A 24,227-nucleotide genomic window follows, 5' to 3' on the forward strand; every position below is an offset into this window, starting at 1 on the left:
TTATTGACTGTCCCTTTTAGCTTGTTTGTGTCTTTCTCCAATGAGTGTATTACTGTTGGGTGTTACACTTTCATAACAATCTGCTGAGCACAGTGAAAGTAGGACTCATGTTGTGATGGGGATGAGGGGAGAACACTGGAATATAACCTTATTTACGGAAAAACTGTTTCAAAGACATAACTTGTTTTAATAATTTTTTTAATGTATTCAAATAAATAAATATACTTATAATACTAAGTGAACCCACAGATACAGTCACCTCCAAAAGTATTGACACCCTTGACAAAGATGTACAAAATACAGAATAAATAATACAAATACTAAGGTTTATTTTATGCTCAGGTTTTTTTTAAATAATATTATTTTATATTAATGCAGTTTTAGATTTGGTTGAACCTTTTACTGCAGTGGGCTAAATCAGGGTCACACAGTCTTAAACAAATCTACTTTGAAACAAAAGTATACACCTCACACATGTGGTTATGGGTTTAAAAAAGTGCGATATAGAGATGAAATGTATTACATTTTGAGTTTGCGTCCCAATATTACAGTTTATATACATCACAGAAGACTGAAATATAACAAAACCGTTTGACATACAAACACTGGATTTTCGGCGGCTTTTTAGAAATAATGTTTATTAATGATGAAATGATGAAAAATATGAATAACATTCCACCCAGGAGGCCACCAGGTCATTTCACTGCAGGAAAGGGCTACCATGTAAAAACAAAATAAAAAAATTATAAATAAAAAATACTGTAGGTGTCAAAATTATTGGTACCTGTAAAGATTCTTATCAATAAAATCAATTTGCATTAACATTCTACTTTAATTTTTTAAAATCTCAGTTTAAAGAACTGTATGTTCCATGGCTTCCTGTTTCACTGGGGTATGAAAAGAGGTAACACACATGTAAAATCCCTTTGTCATCCATCATCGTGGGGAAAGGCAAAGCGCTCACAAATGAAAAGAAACAAATGGCTGTTGACTTTCATAAATCAGGCAATGGGTACAAAAAAAACACATACAAAAACGAATATACCACTAGCCACTATTAGGGCAACAATTAAGAAGTTTAAAACCACTGGAGCAGTGGTGAATGTGCCTGGTAAAGGACCCAATTGTATCTTGTCCCTACTTACAGTGATGAAGATGGTTTGTGATGAAAAGAAAAGTCCAAGGGTCACGGTTGCCATAAAAAAAAGCCTTTTTGAGAGTAACCAACAAATGTAAACGCCTGGAGTTTGCTAAACGTCAATGGCACATGGATTGGAACCAGGTGCTATGGTCAGATGAGACGAAAATAGAGGTCTTTGGCCACACACACCAGTGGTGGGTTGGGCTTTGAAAATATTTTTTTATTTAACCTGGCAAGTCAGTTAAGAACAAATTCTTATTTACAATGACGGTCTACATCGGCCAAACCCGGACAACGCTGGGCCAATTTTGCGCCGCCCTATGGGACTCCCAATCACAGCCGGTTGTGATACAGCCTGGATTCCAACCAGGGTGTCTGTAGTGACACCTCAAGCACTGAGATTCAGTGCCTTAGACCGCTGCGCCACTCAGGAGCCAAGACCATCTGCATCTTTCTTTTGTAAGAGAGATGCATATGCAGAAAATAACCCCATGCCTACTGTAAAATATGGTGGTGGATCTTTGATTTTATTAGGCGGTTTTGCTTCCTGGTGATAGGGACATGGTTAAGGTCAACGAACGGTATCATGAACTGTACCAAGTACCAGGACATTTTAGCCAAAAACCTGGTTGCCTCTACCAAGAGGCTGAACCTTGGCTACAAGTGGATCTTCCACCTAGACAATGACCCCAAGCACACATAAAATACACAAAGAAATGATTAATTGACCAAAAAAAGTCTCCGGACTTGAACCCCATTGGAAACCTGTGGTTTGAACTGAAGAGGGCAGTCCATAAGCTCAGACCGAAGGATATCAAGGATCTGAAAATATTATGTATGGAGGAGTAGTCTAAGATCCTTCCCAATGTGTTATTTAATCTCAGGAAACATTCAATATAGCTCTGGTTTTCTATTATTTATTTTATACAGTCTTTTTTGCTCATCTTTATCAAGGGTGACAATGATTTTGGAGGTGACTGTATGTTACTTAAAAGTAAATATAAATGTACAGTGTAAAATAATATATCAGCAGTTTGTGATAAAATAAATAGAACAGAGTAATTCCATACATTGAGTAACTTCATACAATCCACAAGAATAAAAGTTTCTATCAGCTTATTACTAAATATTACAATTTCAATGATACAGTAGTTTTCAGTACATTCATACATATTATGCCTTATACCTTTCTTATAAGATAAGAGTAACAAGTATTCAATAAAAACATACCAACTATATTTTCAAATAACTTATATTCTGAGTTTGCCACGTTGATAGTCAGTGCAGCAGAGAGGATGTCTGTTGTAAGGCATCAGGCCTTCCGACCCCATCGATCCTCTGGAGACAGCATGTAGAGCTAAATTGTGTTTCTTCAGTGTATCTCCCTACCAGAGTACAACTTACACATCTCCTGTTGTTCTGTAAAACAGATAAGACAGGCCTCTTTGTGAGGACTTTTCTTTTCAACATCTCAGAAGGGAAGCTCAACAGAATCCCTGTGAGCCTGACATGGTGTGGCATACTAACACAGGTTTTTAATTATTTTACCTTTATTTTACCAGGTTAGTCTCATTGATATTAAACATGTATTTTACAATAGAGGCCTGGCCAAAATGGCAGCAAAATACTAGCATAATACTATGCTTCTCCTACTATCTGAGGGTAAAACAGACATACAGCTCTATTCCAGTCTAAAATGCATATACCATTAATTATGCAAAATAGATAGGTTTCAATAGTTTGACAGAAGCCATTTATATTCAAGGATTTGTTGTACATCTGTGAGAGAGTAGGCGTGGACAATTTATTTTGTTCTCTCTATGACAGTCCCTTTAGATACTGACTGTAACCCTTCTCTCTCTGTAAAACCCTTCATCGATACTGAGAGTTGGGTTGATGTAATTGCCTTTTCAGAGTACTAGTACTGAGAAACCCAGATCAATTATGCCTGTAAAATTGACACTAAGGTAAAGCATGATGGTTATGTGAGAGCCCTGTACTGTAGGTCTTCTGTGCTAGAGGATCTTACCTTTCAGGAGTAGTCCAACCTCCTCACTGTCTTCTACTGCCACTGGTTTGAGGAGGAGGGCAAAGAAGATTGCCATACCAATCACCTGAGAATAAACACAAGCATCAAATTAAATTCTTGTTTTTACATCTGCTGATGATTGACTGATTGATTGAACAGAACTTCAGGACTATGTTCTTCATGTAAGCTATAGAGCCCTGGTCTAACCTTAAGAGGCTGGAGGATGAAGATGCTCTGGAAGAGGGACATGGCCAGAGAGATGACCCACTGGATGGACTTCTCCCTCCCATAGGCAAAGCCATACATCAGGGTAAAGTACGTGGACACAACACTGATAGAGACGAGCAAGAACCAGCCCACAAACACAAACCACCAGGGCAGCCAGCAGCTTGAGCTTTTCTTTTTCTCCCTAGCAACACGGGGAGGACTGGGAGAGGAGGCACAGAGGAAACAGGTCTGTTTAGGTACTTGGTCAGAGTAATGTAGGACAATGATATTCACATAAATACAGAGCAATTCAACTTGATTGGAAATTGAGAGGAAGGGAATGACGTGTAAAGTTTTTTTTGTTGAAAAGCTTAACTTTTAATCCTGTTATTTATATTCCCTTCTCTGCACAAGGATATTGTCCAACCTGAAAGCCATGTGGCTGGTGAAAACCATCTCGGACGTCTTCTGCAGCAGGTGGACGGTGTTCAGGATGTGTTGACGGGCCTCTGTGGTGGGGAAGGCACTCTCATCCAGCCGCTCCAGGCACATGGACAGGTGGTGGAGGAAGTACAGGACAAACTTGCTGCAGTAGACCCAGTGTGGGTCACTCTCACTCAACCCTAGTGATATGTAGGCAGACGCATCAAATTTTAGGACATCTCCAACAATTACAATGATGTCAAAACCTGTGTGACTTGTAAGGTTGCTCTTGCAGTGTCAGTGAAGCACCTTGCATAAGCTGAATGACCCCTTGCACTCTGCCCAAGGCTGAGCAAAGGTCATCGCATGACTCCAGCTTCTTCTCTAGCTCAGGCACTTTGTTCCTCTGGCTCTTACAGAGCAGATTCACCATCTCCTCTGTGTCCTAGATAGGGACGTAGTACACAGGAATACAGTACTTAAGGACAGAACATACATAAACACAGTTGCCAGTATCAATGTTGATGGTTGTATAACCAATAAGATATTGTATGGCCTTGGAGGTAAGAAAAAAGGCAGGCACAGCTGAAAGGAATAAACGATGGGAGTGTTTGAAGGTTATAGACAAAGTATGGAGCAGAACTATAACACAGCAACAACACTTTATTTTGAAAATGTAAAGAGAGGACCTTAAGAATGGTTGGCATGGTAACAGCGAGGGGTTTCAGGCCCTGCATATCGTGGTTTTTCTCCTTTGGTTGGACGACTCGTGACTTGATACTGCGGAATATGGTGATGATGAGGATGTTGATGGGGAACATGAGCAAACCGCTTTCCACCCCCACCATGATCTCCTCCCAAGTGACCTCCAGCGAACCTGGGACATGAAAGCACACCATTATGGAGTCAAGGCACAATAACAGAAGCTATATCACTCAATATATCATTCAATGTCTGAACACTTGTTGTGTTGCTCTGGGTCAAGTATTTCTTAGCCGTATGAAAGGTTTATCAAGGGCTTGGGGTCATTGAATAACCACTTTGTGCTGTGTAGGGCTGGATAGTGGAAAGAATGTGGCTGAAAGGTTGTCTATTGAAGGGTTATGAAGAGCCATCCACTGCCTACAACTACTAGTCCTTGTAACCCTGTGGACACCAAGGAGAAAAGAGCCTTGAGTTGGATCTAACATTTATAATTGAGAAAAGTCCTTGTCTTTGATACTTAACGCAGCTGCATCTAAAACGTCTGATATGTTATTATCCATATTGCAGGCTAATCATAATTCACATGTACTGCACTATCTTTTTACTGTCGAAAATCTTTTTCCGGTAGCCAAAATTTCCAATTTCTATGTGAGTGGAGAATAAAATTGCCCATCCGTATCAGAGGCAGCTCATTATTGCCCATCCTTATCAGAGGCAGCTCATTAGATGTGGGCTCAGATATGAACGGCACAGTCACAAAAGAGGACTGATTGACTCACCCACAATGACTTATCCAGTACCCAATATAATGTTGTATCTCTATGGACATACCAATGGTGAAGATGACAGGAGACTGCTGGTTTTTGGGGATCTTCCAGAAGGCGATGTTGATGGCCATGGTGCAGAGCAGGAGGCTCATGCAGCAGGACACCCTCTGTGCTCGGGTGAACGGGCTACGCCATGGAGGGTCTACGATGGACACCCAGATGTGCTGATCTCTAAAGCCTGTCGAAGTCCTGGTCTGGAAAATATTTCTAGGACATAGAAAGTGTGGGACATTAGGGGATGACCAGGGTGGAAGTCAGAGGAATTACATTGAAAAAGTAGTGTAGTATACAAGGGTTCAGAATTAAAACTCCATGGCACATTGCAAGATATTTGACCTTGCCTAGAAATCCTCTACATACATGTTGTAACATTGTACTTTACTGGTGGTCAATCACCTAAAGCTTCTGATCTCGTTCTTCTTGGCAGCGTTCAGGGTCTTCTTGGTCAGCCCGTCCCCCCTGTCGGAGCTCAGCCATGATGAGGACAGGAAGTGCCAAACCTTCTTTCTCTGCAGGTCTTGGATCGTCACCTTGTTGAGATACCTGGTGGGAGGAAACGTGACCTCACACTCAGGAAACAACTTATTATTCCCTGTGTAGAGATAGAGATTCCTAGACTGTAGAGATAAAAACAAAAACAAGTCCCTGCCAGCATAGCAGTGGTTGCAATATTTTTGTTGTGGTATTCAAAGACCCAGTGCAGTCAAAAACATGATTTTCCTGTGTTTTATATTTCCACATTATGAGGTTGGAATAATACTATGAAATTGATGAAAATGCATTTTTAGTGTAAGAACTGTTTAAAAGATACTCTGGAATTTCAGCCTGTTTTGGTGGGATGGAGTTTTGGCCTGCCTGGTGACAACAGACCAATAAGAAATAGAGTTCCAAACCCCTCTGTCAATAACAGCTAGTTTTCCCGTGCCAACTCCCAGAAAGTCCTAGCAAAATCCTTTGCTAAGAAGCTATTTTGTTTCTTTTTGACAATTTTAATTGAAAACAATCACAGTAAGGTACTTAATTGTTACCCAGAAATGATTTGATATTGTGATAAATACGTCAACATTGGACCTTTAAGACAGGTATTAAACAAGAGGAGAGGAGGAGACAAGGTGAGGTGAGGAGGCAAGGATGCTATTTTGAAGCGTCATTGTGATGAAACTCTACCAGGTCTCCAAGGGTGAGGGGAGCAACGCTTGATAATGTCACACCTCAACTACTTTAACAGCCCTGTATTCATAGGTCCTAGTTGTCCCTGCAGATTCTTAACCCGAACCTAAGAGTTTAGTGTGCCACAAATCATTTTTAAACATGCCAATGGAAAGTATGGAGTGATTTCAAAAAGACCTTGACTTTTAAACAAGTCACAATAATTACAGGGATGATGTGTCATCTGTCCTGGTGCTTACCAGGAGGGGTGCCCCCCAGAGTTGTCATGGAACAGCTGGATGCCCGTCAGCTCCCCCAGGGGAAAGGGTGTGGTCACCAGGAACAAGTCCACACCCCTTCTCTCAAATACTGGTTTATCAGGGTCACTTAGGTGGTGGGGCTCACTCTCCCCCTGTGTACCCAACAACTTGACTGTAACCTACATTAAAAAAAATACTCTAATTAGCATGGATACTGGTATTGATATTCCTATTCTAATTAAACTGACCACAGAAATGAATGAAGGGTCTATTCAGTTACCACCCCATCTTACATTGGCAGAGGTACCCGCCCCTCTCCGACTGCCAGTCTGGACATTCAGTAGGTAGTTATAACTGGCACATGGGTGGTTATCCTTCAGGAGGGTCATCTTCCTCTGTGGACAAAACAAGTGTTTCAGTGTACGTGTGTATGTGTGTGTATGTGTGTGTGAGCATGAGTTTGTGTGTGTTTGTGTTTGTACACGCCTCACCCTGGTGAGGGCCCTCCTGTCTGCATAGCAGGCCCAGAGCAGAGTGACCAGGTACAGGCCAAAGAAGGCAGAGAGCAACGTCACCACCACATAGTTCTGATTCACTGTGGCAAAGTACTGAGCTGTGAGCGACACGTCCACGTAGTTGGGCATCACAAAGAAAGAGCTCCCAAACGATGTCAGGTGGTTACACAGACAATGGGTCATCCTGGGAGTTGACTGTATACCCACCTAGAACAAGACAACACAGACAAACGCTTTCTCAATGTCACAAACACATTACGACGCTTACCAATTAGGTTTGTTCATACTCTGATGGAGACAAAAGAGGGATAGGGCTCATTAATAGCAGCCTCACCCAGCAGCCAGCTATGCTCCATGTCAGCTGTTTAGTGTTCCAGTACATGCACTTAGTAGTGAAGATGGTGATCTGTAGTGTCAGGCCCTTGCTCCAGGTTGAGTTAAACAGACTGGCATTCACATACCAGGTGCCTGTTCCCTTTTCCATCATCTCAGGGGTGACCAGCCAGCGATAACCCTCTGAAAGACCACAATAGGCTATGAACATGGATTAATCTGTGCCACCCAGGCTAAGAAAGCAAACCAACAATACGTTTGAGACCCCTGACCTCCAATTACAATGTGAAATACCAGACAGACATGTCTTAAAGCTTGTGAATCACTATGAATATCAAAAGTAGTATGTGAATCTATGTACATACCAGACAGCTAGATTGACTGAAAGCAGTAGCACAGTGGATGTAATGTTATGCCTAGCAGTAACTATGGTGGTGGAATCCTCCTCTACCTGTGTGTCTCAGGACAGTGCGGTGTTTATAGTGGGTGTCATTGGGTGGGGAGCCCAGGCCCAGCAGCAGTTTTAGGGACACATTGACACTGGGCTCTATGGTGAATATGACTGTGATGTTGGGGTCCGTAGTGTTGAAAGAGGTCACAACGCGGGCCCCTTCCTCCAAGGATAAAGTCGTGCCAGACAGCACAGGAGCAGCTGGGCGTGGCAGAATGATCTATAGAGAAAGGAGAGAAACAACCACATCTATTTGCATTTATGGTTCCCTCATCGCTGTTAGGGAAATGAGGATGGAATGACAGCAGACTAAAGTTAAAGTAGTTGGCCTGTTCTATCCTGTAGCCTACCTCAATTGGTTCTGTCAAGTTTTCAACACTGATTTCCGCCAATCCATCCCTTAGTACAAAGGTACACACCGTTCCTGTGATGTTTTCAGTCGACGGATATGGGTTGCCTATAAAAGTGGTCACCTGAGAGGAAGAAAACAAATATAAAGATAAAATACTATTTGCACAACAAAACAGCATCATCAATGTTGTTTATTGTACAGACCTGTACATTAACAAGAGAGTGGTTTTCCAGCGAGGACTGCAATGCAGAGAAAGATGGAAGCTTGATGTATGCATCGTCCTCTGACCCTAGAACATTGTTATCCATTTGTGATGGGGTGAGGCTGAGGGAGACGAGACAAGTCAGATGGCTCGCATTCAAGTAGAGGACAGCAAGAAGCATAGTTTTACAGGTGCTAAGTAGAACCATACAGGGTTCTTCGGTTTGTTCCCATAGGGGAACCATTTTTGGTGCTAGGTAGAACCCTCTACCAAGAACCCTTTTATCCTCTAAAGGTTTTATCTAGAACCTTCTATGAAGGGTTATATCTTTGAAGAGTTCTTCCTAGAACCCTCAATTAACCAATTAACAATATCCACCAGTCTTATAATCCTTTAAAATTAAACTCTTTATGAGAAAACATTAAGTGTATCATAAGGCCTTTCTTTGAGGGCTTAATTATACCCTAACACAGTGGTGTTTAGAACCTCCTGGTTTACAGGACACATTATGCTGGCTTGTAAAGTGATGTGCAGTTCTTTTTTTAATTTTTATATTTTTTTTACCGTTATTTTACTAGGTAAGTCGACTGAGAACACGTTCTCATTTACAGCAACGACCTGGGGAATAGTTACAGGGGAGAGGAGAGGGATGAAAGAGCCAATTGTAAGCTGGGGATGATTAGGTGACCGTGATGGTATGAGGGACAGCTTGGGAATTTAGCCAGGAATCCAGCCAGAGTGAGGATATCCAACGGTTGGCACTTTTAGTCACCCACGACTTGCACCCACAATTTGTTTAGGAAAATGTATGTTATTTAACTCTGGTTATTAACACCAACACTGGGGATCTTTTACACCACTGATTGTTAAATTCATTTAACTCCTGAATCAACACTAGAAATGTTACACTGAAAATGTACACTAGGAAAAACTGTCAAATTTGCTGTGAACCATACAATACACTGCTGGTTCACTCAGACTCCCTTCTATTCTCCTACTCTCTGCTCAATAACACCACAGAAAATACTAATTAGAAAGAGAAATCATGGCAAAGATATCAATTATGTCAGTACTGTCTATGTAAAATGATTAACGGAATACCAGATAAATACACAAATATGTCCATATAGGTACAGTTTAAAACTTATTGGATTACTTAAACTCTGGATGTTAACATTTTTTAAAGAAAAACAATTACAATAATAAAGCTTATTCAGATGAAGAAGGGTTCTATGTAGAACCCTTGCCTTCCAAAGAATATGCCTTGCCTTCCAAACAATTATCAAATAATCCTTTCTTCCAAAAACAGATATGAGTATGAAAAAGGTTCTAGGTAGAACTATTTGCATTACAAAAAACCCTTGTCTTTCAAAAAGGTTTCTTCAGACAAAAACAGTTCTTGGTAGAACTCTATCCCTCCGCAAAGAACCCTTTTAGAACCCTTTTTTCTAAGAGTGTAGAATTGGAGGCTATACCAATGAGATGGAGGAGCCCCGGGTTGTAAACACTAACCTGATCTGGTAGATGCTGCCTGTTGGGTGCTTCACGAAGAAGGGCTCATTAGATTCTGTGGTCACCACTAAACTTACTGCCTTATAAATCTCAAAGGCCAAATCAAACATTTCATTGTCCTGTTTGAAGATAGCAGAACATCAGCGAAATGCACTCTCAATGAACTCCACTTTTGTCATATGTCACAACACTAAAAACAGATGTATAGGTTTACAGTAGTATGTAGGCCTACATTTTAATGTTATAATAATGAAAGTTATCATTGCTTGACCCACCACATTAGTGTCACTGTCCACCCCACATCTTTTCATTTTGAGGAGTATGACTCCCCCAGCGCAGCTGATGATAATGCTAGCAGTCGTGTTGTCTAATTTCAAATTACTTGGAAACAGCATCTGGGCTCCCTGTAGTAGAAGCTCAAGGTACTTTTTCTGTTGGGGAAGGGTTCAGGTTAGGCTCAAATTGACCAGATACAGCAGTATCACTTATTTAATTACATTCACTGTTTGCTGATTTGATAATAATTTATCTCTGTGTTGAGAGAGAGCACTATGACTGAAAGTTCCAGTGGCCCTAAACTCTGTCATCTACTCCACTGACCACACCCATCTTACTACATGTCCATCGTCATTGTGATACTTTACCCCATTGGTGTCTGTAGGCTCTCCTATAGCCGTTTCCATTCTTTCCAGTTCAAGTTGAGCCTCCTGAAACAAAACAGAGAATATGACCGCAAACTCCCAACCACCGAAAACTATAATTGTGTTAATGCTTTGATAACAAAAAGAGTTTGAAATATGTGCCACACTGCACTTTTAACACAGCAGCATTTCTGACCTTGAGGAGCATGTCCATGTTGGTCACCTGATTCTCCATGCTTGACAGACTCCTTGACATACCTGTAGGATAAGAGAGAGAGGGAGAGAGAGAGAGAACGAGAGAGAGAGAGAGACGTTTGATCATGGAAGTACATGAATGGTTGAAACTGTGAAACAAACTTCTCACCATACTTCCCACCAACTCACGGTTGACTTTAATTTGATGGCTTCTCCAGTATCTTGATTTGCCACTTGTTCCCTGTTTGTCCTACGAAAGTCAACAAGAACCATTCATATTGATAATAACTTTACTGACACTACACCATAGAATTACAACAACGGATAAAGGCCATTAATAAAAGCCACTTACCACACTATTCGATGGATTTGCAGATAAATTCAAATCTGTAGAACAAGAATTATACAGCACAGATGTCATGCAGGATATCATTCAGGCCTCTACACTAAATAATGAAGGAAAACTTTACGGTATATCTGCTTACAATAAGAATCAGGACACACAGTCTCTGTTTTTGAACATGTTAAAATGGGGTTAGCGAAGGTGCTGTACCCAGGGTGCAGAGGTAGCCACGCCAGGCACTGCAGTTGGTTGAGGTCACCAGCTGAAAGGGATCCATCATCACATAGGTGCAGATGAGTGGGGTACTCCCATTCCCCTTAGAAGTACCATTCTCTCCAGTAGCATTATACACTACAGACACATGAAACAAGTATTGAAGCTATGAAATGTACTATTTTCCATACAATACTGTTATTTTAATATTCTGTTTTCCAACAACAATGTATCATTTAAAATGTCCTTATATCAGAGCTGATGGATCAAGTGTGAAAGCTTGGTTCTAAGCTTTCCCTATGGCTATGATGTTCCAAGACTGGTGGAAATATGTTAAATGAGCTTATGAAAATAATGGATTTTGCTGACATCATTTGACACTGATAAGCGATCAATAGTGAAGATGTGCTTCGTACATGGTAGCTGTCATTTACAAATTGCCTATGTATAGCTCAGGAATTCCATCGAGACCATAAGCAGTGGCTTAATTAAGATTACTCAACTTTATGATTTAATTAGAAAATCTATTTAATGTTCATGGTTCACAGAGAGCTTAAAGAGGCAATCAGCCATTGAAAGAATAACAAAGCATACTCCCCGCTATTGTTTCACTAAAAAGCTGAGGGATGGGGCTGGAGAAATGTACCCACTGGGAAAAAACTGGTTGATTCAATGTTGTTCCCACATCATTAAAACATTTTTGGGGAATGTGACGAAGTTGAATCAATGCGGAAAACTGATTTGATTTTTTTTTAAGTAATTAATATAAGGAAATGTTCTTCTTTTTTTCACCCAACTTTTAACATTGGGGTGGCAAGTAGCCTAGCGGTTAGAGTGTTGGACTAGTAACCGAAAGGTTGAAAGATTGAATCCCCGAGCTGGCAAGGTAAAAATCTGTTGTTCTGCCCCTGAACAAGGCAATTAACCCACTGTTCCTAGGCTGTCATTGAAAATAAGAATTTGTTCTTGCCTAGTTAAATAAAGGTATAAAAATGAACTCAATGACATGGTGAATTTTTGTTGTTGAATTCATGTTAGTTGACAACTCAACCAAATGTAAATCAAAACTTGACGTTGAACTGACATCTGTGCCCAGTTCATAGACGGGGCTATGAATGCAAGGACTGACCGTCCATGATACCAACATTATAGTTTAAACATGTTTTGAGGCTATTCAGTGTTGGTTTACATTTAGTTTGTTTAAAAACATTGGAGTAAAACAAGCTTATATTTTGGGTTCTGATGGGGTACGACACTTGAACTGAGCTCATGAGGCATTTATAAGTTATATTCTTCAGGAATCAATGGGTACATATTTTGAATTTATAAATCCAAAAATGGATGTAGTTACAGCAGATTGACCAATCATTTTTCAATTACAGCTATAGAGAAATCAGTACCTATTCAAAAGACACAGAGCAGCCCTGGAACCATAGTATAGAGTGGTTTACTAGTATTTTCGAGTGGTTTACCAGTATTTTTACTCACCGATCACCGGCCCCTGGTACTGCCCTAACACCCCCATAGCCACCCACCAAGTGAGGTTTTTTGTGTGTCTCTCTTTTGAGAAGTCCTCAAGGAAGCTCTTAGTCTTGCAATTCAGGGCCCTCAGAAGTTTCCCTCCTCGCTCCTTGCAGGACTCCTGGGCTTGATACCAGCTCTTTGGCTTTTGAGAAAACTCATAGGCCATATTCCCGAACACATGTTTGAATTCTATTGAAGTGGCATTATCTGCATCCTCTTCACTGCATGCTGTACTGGCCGTAGATAAAATCCCCACAGAAATCCACAAAAACAAAGAGACTCGTATGAACAAATCCATTATAGATGGTAGAGCTATGGTAGCCTACAAACTGCAACAAGTACTGCTCTTGGAAGAAAGGCAAACTGCCCATCTTATGGAAATTAGAAAGCTTTCTTTCGAAAAACTGTGAATACACTCTTACTACATTAGGAAAATCCCTACAGACACTCAAACAACATGCAAAGTGAAAAAGTGCCTTTACGTCACTCAAGGGTAGAAATTTTGAAGAAAAACATTTCCCAATTTACTCAACTTTACAAGTCAATTTGATGTAGCCAAGGCCTAATATTAACATTGAGCAGGGTTGTAACAATACATCTTTGGTTTTCAATTGGCTTATGAAATTAATTTAGGCTCATACACTATCCCTTAATCTTTAACATCTGCCATTTTATTTGCTCTTATTTGTGCTAATTTACTCAGTGAATTACTAGAGTTACTAATGAGTCCTTTGTCTTACTCATATTAATTTATTATATTAATCATAACAAATTGTAATGTTTATCTTGCAGAATCATCATTGAACTCTGACTTGACATGTTCATAGCGGCCTTTGAAGTATCGTGAGATTTCATTCAGGAAGTGGTTCTCGGCAATGTGAGAGAAATGCTTCCAGACATATGCAAAGTGACGTAACATCCATGGCGGGACAACTGAAGGTAACATCATTGATGAAACTGTGATGTTTTAATAGTTTGTATTTGTCATGAACAATGTTTTTACTATTTGGTAAGCGAAACTGGACAGTAGACATTTCACATTAGCTTCTACAATCAGAGTGTTGTTGATAGAAGTGAGCTAGCTAACTTAGCTTGCTACCCTGTGGCTAGCTAGCTAACGTTAGCTTGTTCATGTAACCAGCCTCTGTGAAGTGGTAAGCTAGTTAACCTGTTTGCTGAATCCCGGTTTGCTGAATCCTGAATGATTAGACAGACTCAGGCATGCTGAATTATACCCACTGGGTTGTACACATGGGTTGTTCAAAGCTGGTAACGTTAGTCTCTCTGGGTATTCTGGATCACTCTCTGTCATCTAGTAACAAAAAAATAATTGCAACTCCCCTCAGTTCACCTGATGTGCTTCAACATCAGTATGCATCATATTTCAGTTTATTCCCATCATATTGTTTTATTTTTCTTTGCAGCGTCTGAAGGACGCAGTGAAGATCATAGGGTCCGGCAGCGTCCTGTTTGTCTCCTACCTCACTGCTGTGGGAGATGAGCGCTTCTACACCAACCAGCTCATGCCCTTGCTGCAGAGGATTGTGGGAGCAGAGACAGCCCATGTCATGGCTGTGAGGTTAATCGGCCTGGGTCTGGTGCCTCTGAACCGCTACCAGGACCCAGCATCACTGGTCAGTGTGGCAGGAGGTGCCCTCTAGCCTGGCATGCAAACAGATTTTGCTATGTTCAGTCTGGTTTAACCAGGATAGATTCATTCCTGTTGGGTGTTTTCACTCTCCTTGCTTACACTGTTTTCACTCTCCTTGCTTACACTGAATTGCCTTTGTGTGTAAGATTAGAAAGGAATGTATGCTTTGTTTGAGAACCTTCACTCCCACTGTCTCAACTCACCCTAGCTAGTCAAATCTCATTTTAAACATTTTTAATCAAAGTTGTAACTGTTCTTTTGGTCACTGTGTACTTTTATGGAATTTAGGGAAAGTTTTGACCTGGTGTTTTTACTTTTTATTCCAGGAAGTAAACGTCATGGGCCGTAAGTTCAAGAACCCCATCGGGATAGCAGCAGGATTTGACAAGCATGGGGAGGCTGTTGACGGGCTGTATAGACTAGGCTTTGGCTTCGTGGAGGTGGGGACCATCACCCCCAAACCCCAGGAGGGGAACCCCAAACCACGTGTTTTCAGACTGACCACTGACCAGGCGGTCATCAACCGGTACGGTTTTGAATGAATAATACATGGCTACTGAACCATGGCATGGCTGACTCATTCATTATAGATGAATGTTTTTAGCTTGTGAATTCTGTGTCAAACGGCAGCAAACAGACATCACAGGTAGTTAATTTTGTCACACTCCACTCTGTTCAAAGGGAATAAGCCTGCCACCTACACATATCCATTTTTTTTACATTGAGGCTAGTGACAGACTACAATATGAATTCCCTTTTATCTTTGTTGTAGCACAGCTTCTTCACACTGAAATGAAGGAGCCAGATGAATGTTATCAGGGTGTTACACTGCTACCTCGTTGCGCTCGCTTTCATTCTCTGAAAAGTGCTGTGAAATGAGATGCCAAGGCACAAACATACATATTCATGAGTTGTTAGAACACAGTGCTTTGCGTATATGAAGGGACATATTGGTTGTCAGAGAAGTTAATCCTCAGTTCAGGAAAAGGCATCCCAGATCCAAATGTAAGTCCATATATTCAAGTATTTGTAAATAATTGCTACACAATAAAGAAGTGTGCATTTTGTCATGGCTGTCTATGCTTGCTTGACATTGTTGTAAACATTTAAGAGCAAACCACTGAAAAAATATCCAGAGCCATCCCATTTCTTCAGGGATGAGGGTGATGCGTTTCTGTGATTTTCTTAAGTGTTTTGAATAGCAAATTCTACCGACTGACTGATGTTAACACTGCCCTTGAACAACGACAGTAGGGCTAATACAGTGAGCTCAAAGTATTGGGACAGTGCCATTTTTTAAAATGTTTTGGCTCTGTACTCCGGTACTTTGGAATGATACAATGTCAGCTTTAATTTGAGTGAAATTTTATCCATATCGGGTGAACCGTTTAGTAATTCGAGCACTTTTTGCTCATAGTCTCCCCATTTTAGGGAACAAAACATTTTAGGAAAAATTCACTTGTGTATTAAAGTAGTAAAAAGTTAAGTATTTAGTTCCATATTCACTCGCTGTATATAGACTTTTTGTTTTCTTTTGTTCTTCTGTATTATTGACTGTATGTTTTGTTTATTCCATGTGTAACTGTGTTGTTGAATGTGTTGAATTGCTATGCTTTATCTTGGCCAGGTCGCAGTTGCAAATGAGAAACGCAATGACAGCATCAAGCTTGTGACTACAAATTTGTTGGATGCATTTGCTGTTTGTTTCGGTTGTGTTTCACACATTATTTTGTGCCCAACAGAAATTTTGGTAAATTGTGTATTTTGTCATTTTGGCGTCTACATTAACTTAGAAGTGTTTACAATAACAGTGACTCAAAAATGACACAATACATTTATTTTACATGAATTTTTTTATTTAAGTTTTGTTATCTTCTCTTAAAAAATGAATAATCCCAAACCAGTTACAAACTAGTAACAATTTATAGATGCACACAAACAATTTACCATTCAATTCTATTGGGCACAAAATAATCTAAAAACAAAACCTGAACAAACACCAATTGCATCCCAAAAATGTGTAGAGTAACAAGCTTGATGTAGTATTTGCGTGCTATGAATCTGGGACCAAATACTTAACTTTTTACTACTTTTTAATACACATGTAAGTGAATTTGTCCCACTACTTTTGGTTCCCTAAAATGTGGGGACTATATACAAAAAGTGTTGTCATTTTTATATCATTTCAAATCCAAAGCGCTGTAGTACAGAGCCAAAACAACAAAAAATGTATCACTGTCCCAATACTTTTGGAGCTCACTGTGGATATATCCAAGTTGTTTGTCTTGTATTTAATGTAGTTAGTAAATGACAAGTCTTTGTATATTAGGCTAGAATCAATATGATGAATTCAATTTAGCATGGATGAAATGCAGGGATGTGAGATGCTCAGACTAACAAGCCCTCATATAATAATATGCCGGAGTGCTTCTTTCACTCCTCAGTGTACAACAACACAGCTTCCCAGAAGTTAAAAGTCAAGATGAGTGCATTAGATGATTAAAGGCCTCGTTTCCTTATGGTGTTTATTACAGTTTTACTCAACTGACTGCAATTATTTTGCCAAAAAACACATCAGGATTTCGTGTATCATGGGTTTTAGTCAAATGAATTGAATGTGCACTGTAGAAAATCAGGGATTAACACGTAGTGTATCATAATGGCATGATAAAGGAATGGATCCTGAATTGCTAATCGTTGCTTTTTTTGGCAAATGTATGGATTTTTGTGTGTTACATGAACTTAACCTCTTATGTTGTGGGTATGTTTCAGATATGGGTTCAACAGCTGTGGTCTTGCAGCAGCACGGGAGAGACTAAAGGCAAGAGAAGGCACCCAGGTCGAGCTGACTAAAGGTACTAGAGACACAACTCATGTTTCTGTCCTGTCTGTCAGACGGATAGATGGGTTTGACACTGTGTCTCAGGCACACAGCCAACTACACTACACTATAATCCTCTGCCCCTATTTTTATATGGAGATTCCCTTTCCCCTGGCTCAGAAAGGCGTTCCTAATACCAATCACACACTGGCAGATCAGTTAGTAAACACTTACAAATGAGTCTGTCCTGCCTATACTGTCTTGAATTGACAGACAAAAAGCAAACAACTTAAATGTTTTTGTCAAGTGTTTTTGTTGACAAAACATTTTGTATTTTTAAAATATTGCTGTATATCGTTGATGAAGAGCATTTGCTTCAAGTTTGATTGAATTCAGCTTGCCATATTTCACTAGTTTTCAGTAAAATATAGCATTCGTAACAAAATGTTCCCCACTGATTTCGATTGGGACATTAAGCCGAAATCACAAGGGGGAAGTCTGTCAACGGCGTGAATTTGCTTGTGCGAGAGTGGCAAGCATTAATTCACATAGACAACGTAACGTAAGCCAGTTATTAAGCCGTAAATGTCATGGAAAGTGGTTTATAAACAGTTGTGTAGTCTCTTGAAATCTGAGTTACCTCAGTCCAGGTTTTCCAGCCATAGTAGCTTAGAGACTATATGCCCATCATCAAAACAGGTAGGCCACTCTATTTCTTTCAAATAGGTTGTCTATTTGTCAGATAAACCATAGCCTACAACCCAATTGACCTTTTTAACCATACAACTTTACTTAGCGAAGTAGGGAAGAGCGTAACAATTCCTCAAATTCCCTTTGTACCAACAACCCACTCAATCTCTGTAACAGATTAGATTCATTTAAACCAAGGCACTCGCTGGCCATGCACATTGTTTCAACTGTATTACAATCCAATCGGCTGTGAGCAACAACGGTGATACTGTTGTCCACGTGATATATCATCCCCGAAACCAAATCCAGTTTCTAAATGTAGAATGTCGTTGCGTTCATGCATCGCTACACCGTTTTTCATAAGCACCAGCCTATAGGCCTACATAATGTTGGCGCGCAGTTAAACTTATGAACACTAAATAGACACTTTTTAATTCTACATTTCACAATTCCAGAAGTAACAATGCACCAACAGTCAATATTTTTTTTTTAACAATTTATCGGCTAATTTCACCAGCATTGCTCCACGTCGACATGAGAAAAATGTACTTGCTTCCTAATGCCTCAATCACACCGACAGCAGAGTTGCCCAAAATGGTACGCAGCATCATCTGGATATGTGTGCAACATTCACCTTCTTCTACCGTTTCTGTCACGCCGTCCACACATACAGTTTGATGCATACGTTCGATATATCCAACTAATGCGCCACACAGAGCGCACTGCAACTGCCTCTGCAACTCAATGCCGCAAGGCGAACACAGCGTTCCATTGGAAATGCAGGTCCTTCTGGTGTACCAAAATGCAATGACGCTGTTGGTGTTATCGAGGCGTAATTTGATGCGCTATACGCTCGTGACGCAGTTGACGCTTGCGGACAATGTATTCTCATTAATTCAGTCGCTGGCATTCTATTTATGTTCTGACCTTAACCTCTCCCAGGGACTCATAACTGGAATATATCCTGTTGTCTTTGTGTTTTTTAGCTGGCCTGCCCCTGGGCATCAACCTGGGAAAGAACAAGCTGTCGCAGGATGCAGTGGCAGACTACCTGGAGGGGGTGCGGACGCTGGGCCCTCTGGCTGATTACCTGGTGGTGAACGTGAGCAGCCCCAACACCCCAGGCCTCAGGGACCTGCAGGGGAAAGGGGAACTGCGACAACTGCTGTACAAGGTCAGTGGCTGGCAATTTTTGACTGACCTAGATGTGATTTATTTATCCTTTATTTAACCAGGATGTCACACTCAGATGTGATATCATACATGTTATTTATTTTATGTTTACAGTATCGTTGGCTTTCTGGAGAGCATGTTGTTGCAACTTTTCCTTTATTGAAGTCTGGTGTTTCTGTTCAGTTCTGTTCAACTTTTATTGATATAGCCGGTGATCTTTCATATAGATGTCAAAAGATAATTGACTTCCCATTAGACGACATACACAAGCAAGCACAGCACAGCACTGTTTGGATTGAACACGATTAACCTGAGGAACAACTGCTCAGCTGTATTGCTCTTGTTTGGACTCCATGTTGTGCTGTACATTGTTAAATCTCATTGACCTGTGTGGATGTGATGGATCTCATTGATTGTGTGTCTGTGGTGGCTCGTGTATATATCCCTGTACTCTCCTGTCTCCCCCCATGTTCCACCTCCCCCCTCTCACATCCAGGTGCTGAAGGAGCGTGATGCCCTACAGGGGGGGAGCAGGCCACCTGTACTGGTGAAGATTGCCCCTGACCTCACCGCCCAGGATAAGCAGGACATTGCTGATGTGGTCACAGAGGTCAGTCAGAGGCCTAGCCACACGGGTCAGTCAGGGGCCTAGCCACACAGGGGTCAGTCAGAGGCCTAGCCACACAGGGGTCAGTCAGAGGCCTAGCCACACAGGGGTCAGTCAGAGGCCTAGCCACACAGGGGTCAGTCAGAGGCCTAGCCACACAGGGGTCAGTCAGAGGCCTAGCCACACAGGGGTCAGTCAGAGGCCTAGCCACACAGGGGTCAGTCAGAGGCCTAGCCACACAGGGGTCAGTCAGAGGCCTAGCCACACAGGGGTCAGTCAGAGGCCTAGCCACACAGGGGTCAGTCAGAGGCCTAGCCACACAGGGGTCAGTCAGAGGCCTAGCCACACAGGGGTCAGTCAGAGGCCTAGCCACACAGGGGTCAGTCAGGGGCCTAGCCACACAGGGGTCAGTCAGGGGCCTAGCCACACAGGGGTCAGTCAGGGGCCTAGCCACACAGGGGTCAGTCAGGGGCCTAGCCACACAGGGGTCAGTCAATGAGGGGCTGGTTACTTTGGTCATCTGTGTTTTTCCTGTTTGCTCATCTTCCTGAGCACACTTCTCACCCCACTCATTATTTTTCATGATCCTTCTGTTTAAAAGTGAGTTCAGTATTCCGTTGGAGTTAGTGTAGCATCCTAATTGTTCCAGGCACACTTGAACGAATACACTCAGGCTGCGTTTAGACAGGCAGCCCAATTCTGATCTTTTTCCCACTAATTGGTCTTTTGACCAATCACATCACATCTTTTCACATGACATCTTTTTCAGAGTTAATCTGATTGTTCAAAGACCAATTAGTGAAAAAAAAGATCAGAGTTGGGCTGCCTGTCTAAAGTTGGGTTGGGCTGCGTGTATTCGTTCAAGTGTGCCTGGAACAATTAGGTTTGGTATCATGGGGTAAGGTCAAAGGGGTAATCATGGTTTGTGTTTTAGCTTGGTGTGGATGGGCTGTTGGTCTCCAACACCACAGTATCCAGACCTGAGACCCTACAGGACCCCCAGAGTAAAGAGGTGGGAGGGTTGAGCGGCCAGCCCATCAAGGAGCTCTCTACACGCACTGTGAGAGAGATGTACAGCTTGACAAAAGGTAGGTAGGATGAATGAAGGATCATCATAACACTGCTAATAGCTGCAGCTGAGACTGGCCTGATTGATTGATTGATTGTGAGTGGTGGTGTATAGAATGTTCTCTTTATTCACCCAATATTGCTCTTTCTCATTGAAGGTAAGGTGCCAATCATTGGAGTTGGGGGTGTAGCCAGTGGACAAGATGCCCTGGACAAGATCTGTGCTGGAGCCTCATTGGTCCAGTTGTACACCTCTTTAACCTATCAGGGTCCACCAGTTGTCACCAAAATCAAAAGGGAACTAGAACAGCTTTTAAAGTAAGTGTGAACTTGCATGTGTTTCTTTGTTTTTTTTACTGAGTGACTTAATATGAGGTTTCATCTAGTCAGATTGCTTGTATTTGTAGTATTCTGACCTTATCCTATGTTTTTACAGAGAACAAGGATTTACAAGCATATCGGATGCTGTTGGAGCTGACCATAGAGGAGCTGAGGGGAGATTTCAACAACAGTCTAGAGAGGGACAATGATCAAGGCTCTGAGTGTCAGTATCAGTCAGTTCTACAGGTTAGACTGACTACAATACGGACTGATGCCTTTGTCAGTTTCCTGCCTTTACTTGAAGTCTATAGTACATGAAGTGGTTTGCCTGGTCAATTCATGTAACGCCTGGCTAGAATGATATCTGTGCACACAAATATTACAGCAGTGACAGCAGTATTGGGAACATGTCCCATTTCACGGTTCTGACTGGATCTGTTGGTTATTGTAGATGTAACCGTAAGAATGGTTAAGTGCTAAATGACACCAAAGTGCTAACAGTATTTTGACACTAGCAGTCACATTGTAAAAAGAAAATCTCAGTTTTTTTTAAATTATGTAAATATAATGTGTGCTCTATTCAGAAATACTGTGTGCTGCTATTTATAGAACTATGTGACTAGAAATTGAACATTTGTTCACAAATAACTTCCATTCAAAGTGCTTAACTGCACGTCCCTTGTAAATCGCTGAGCAGCTACCCACATAATGGAGACCTCGTCTGAAAATAGAGCTGATCACCTAGCAATGAGCGGAATGACAATTACCTGACAATTACCATTTAGCCTTGCAGCAGTAGTCAGTTAAACACTGAGGAAATATAACAGCTTTGACATTTAAAGAAAGGGCAATGGCACAATTACTTGCCAAATGTCAGCAGGCTTTAAATACACATGATCCCACTGCAAGATGGTAAAAACTGTGTTAAGTCTCAGCAGTATAACGGATGAGAAATGTACCAGAATAAGAGGTCAGTGACAGAGAGCCAAGTCCAAAGAGGATGCACTGATGGTTCTCTGTCCTATTTCTGACCCGTTATATAGATTGAATTGAATTGTAATGCCTACTGTTACGAGTGTAATGTCAAGGTGTTACTTAATGTATGTACATTAAACTGTATAGTTGAGCAATTTCCGAAACATGAACCTTCGAGCACACGCCTCAGGCAAGAATAATTGTCAATTTTTTTTATTCTTATGTCTGGACTGTCCATATCTTATTTTGGTATTCCACGCTCAATGTGCTTGTTTTTGGGTGGCACGGGAAATGCTGTCGTTGGTCATCAAAGTCCCGGTGGATCTTATTGAGGCTCTACCGGAACCTGTTGGTACTCCCCTCTTATTCTCAGAGCCTGGCTGGTACTTCTTCTCCCCCAGTTCACTTCTTTAGAGATTGTCCACTTCATGGCCCTTAGGGCCTTGTATAAGCCCTGTACGGCATTATAGCTCTCTTTCAGTAGAGGTCACTCACTCACCATCCCCTGAGCAAATGTTTCTGCCAGAGTTTGTCCATTGTTCATATATTTTTCTGTGTCAGAATAACCTCTCAGCACTGCTCTCATGAGTGGATTCGATACATTCCTAGGGTAAAGAATGTACTGCTCTTAACGTTGAGTCCTTCCTAAGTGGTCATGAGAATTCGAGCAGGCACCAAAAGCAATCTTACTTCCTCTGATACTGGGTTTTGATTAGAGATTATTGATATAGGGGAGATTTAATGCTTATAAAAATGGAATTGTCTTCCCCTTAACTGAACTGCATCTCTGCAGTATATAGGCTGTGGGCATGGGCAACAACAACAGTGCTCGTGATTAGATATCAGCCTGGCTTAACTCAGAGGCACTATACTGTAGCATTGTGGGTAAATAAATGTTATTCTTAGTGTGCTCACACACTAACACATTTCCTGGAGGGTCTCCCTGGCTCCTGATTCACTGACTCCGGGGGTCCTGCTGCCGATCTATTGGCCACTGCCTCTGATCTCAGAATACATGTAGGTCAGAATGGACCAGCTGTGGAGGATCCTTCTCTTCCTCCTGAGGGTCCAGTCCAGACAGACAGAAAGACTTACTCCCCAAAAGCTGGATTTGTCAGAAAAGGAGTGTGTTGACAGAGAAGACGGGCATCTAAACACAACAGACCCATCTGACAATCTGAGGAGAGACCACTTGTCAGAGATGGTTCATAGATGATTCTCTAAACACCATTCCTATTTAGATCCAGTGCACATCATTTTAGGGTTACACAGATCTGGTCAAATACACACAAAACATGGCATAGACTGAGGTGAAAGCTACGATCCCTTATTGATGTCACTTGTTAAATTCACTTTAATCTGTGTAGATGAAGGGGAGGAGACAGGTTAAAGGAGGATTTTTAAGCCTTAAGACAATGTTGCTGGGTTTTTCACACTCAGCAGTTTCCCGTGTGCATCAAGAATGGTCCACCACCCAAGTGAATTTGTACCCTTTATGCACCTGCAAATTACCACAGGTGAGAGAAATTACACAGTAAACAAGAACTTGCCTCCAAACAAATTAATTTTAAAAAATGTATAATTTAGTCCAGGCAATTTTTTGACTTCGAAATGAGAAATCTCCATTTCAGTTAGGATTTTTCTGTTCGTTTTTTCAATTTAACTTATTTAAAAAATACATTGTGAAGCGTTTAAGGGTGTCATTACGTATGACCGCATCTGCACATCTCCACAGTCGTCAGGTGTGCTGTCAGCCGTGCTTCATAGTCGTTCCTGCTCCCAGATAGTGTGATTCAGCACCTTCTGAGCAGCAGCAGCTGTGTGGAGACATGTCTTGACAGCTGCCCTCAGGTCCCAGGAATAGCACTGAATGTCTCTAAGTACTTACCTTCTCTGATT

The 24,227-nt window shown here is 41.3% G+C and overlaps 4 protein-coding genes across 4 annotated transcripts; 1 reads left to right on the plus strand and 3 right to left on the minus strand.

Annotated features, from left to right (window-relative positions):
• Positions 1 to 2,175: 2,175 nt before the first annotated feature.
• Positions 2,176 to 3,629, minus strand: LOC115167741 (polycystic kidney disease protein 1-like 2). The gene is made up of 3 exons (XM_029722382.1): positions 3,378 to 3,629; positions 3,171 to 3,255; positions 2,176 to 2,560 (listed from the first exon to the last, which is right to left on the minus strand). The coding sequence occupies exons 1-3, from the start codon at positions 3,474 to 3,476 to the stop codon at positions 2,514 to 2,516; spliced, it is 231 nt and encodes a 76-aa protein (XP_029578242.1). The 5' UTR covers positions 3,477 to 3,629; the 3' UTR covers positions 2,176 to 2,513.
• Positions 3,630 to 3,764: 135 nt separating this feature from the next.
• LOC115167629 (polycystic kidney disease protein 1-like 2) lies at positions 3,765 to 6,398 on the minus strand. The gene is made up of 6 exons (XM_029722225.1): positions 6,391 to 6,398; positions 5,729 to 5,875; positions 5,337 to 5,539; positions 4,490 to 4,677; positions 4,110 to 4,245; positions 3,765 to 4,000 (listed from the first exon to the last, which is right to left on the minus strand). Exons 1-6 carry the CDS (start codon positions 6,396 to 6,398, stop codon positions 3,765 to 3,767), a joined length of 918 nt encoding a protein of 305 aa, XP_029578085.1.
• A 275-nt stretch (positions 6,399 to 6,673) lies between these two features.
• LOC115167709 (polycystic kidney disease protein 1-like 2) lies at positions 6,674 to 11,259 on the minus strand. The gene is made up of 12 exons (XM_029722359.1): positions 11,132 to 11,259; positions 10,944 to 11,005; positions 10,751 to 10,813; positions 10,382 to 10,537; positions 10,107 to 10,225; positions 8,596 to 8,716; positions 8,460 to 8,513; positions 8,041 to 8,260; positions 7,591 to 7,772; positions 7,233 to 7,463; positions 7,035 to 7,136; positions 6,674 to 6,920 (listed from the first exon to the last, which is right to left on the minus strand). The coding sequence occupies exons 2-12, from the start codon at positions 11,001 to 11,003 to the stop codon at positions 6,738 to 6,740; spliced, it is 1,491 nt and encodes a 496-aa protein (XP_029578219.1). The 5' UTR covers positions 11,004 to 11,005; positions 11,132 to 11,259; the 3' UTR covers positions 6,674 to 6,737.
• A 2,625-nt stretch (positions 11,260 to 13,884) lies between these two features.
• dhodh (dihydroorotate dehydrogenase) lies at positions 13,885 to 22,548 on the plus strand. The gene is made up of 9 exons (XM_029721734.1): positions 13,885 to 13,961; positions 14,447 to 14,656; positions 15,000 to 15,199; positions 17,446 to 17,528; positions 19,171 to 19,358; positions 19,854 to 19,967; positions 20,899 to 21,052; positions 21,191 to 21,350; positions 21,469 to 22,548. The coding sequence occupies exons 1-9, from the start codon at positions 13,923 to 13,925 to the stop codon at positions 21,560 to 21,562; spliced, it is 1,242 nt and encodes a 413-aa protein (XP_029577594.1). The 5' UTR covers positions 13,885 to 13,922; the 3' UTR covers positions 21,563 to 22,548.
• The last annotated feature ends 1,679 nt before the right edge of the window (positions 22,549 to 24,227 follow it).

Source organism: Salmo trutta, chromosome 29 (genome assembly GCF_901001165.1).
Source record: "Salmo trutta chromosome 29, fSalTru1.1, whole genome shotgun sequence".
Taxonomy (NCBI): Eukaryota; Metazoa; Chordata; class Actinopteri; order Salmoniformes; family Salmonidae; genus Salmo; species Salmo trutta.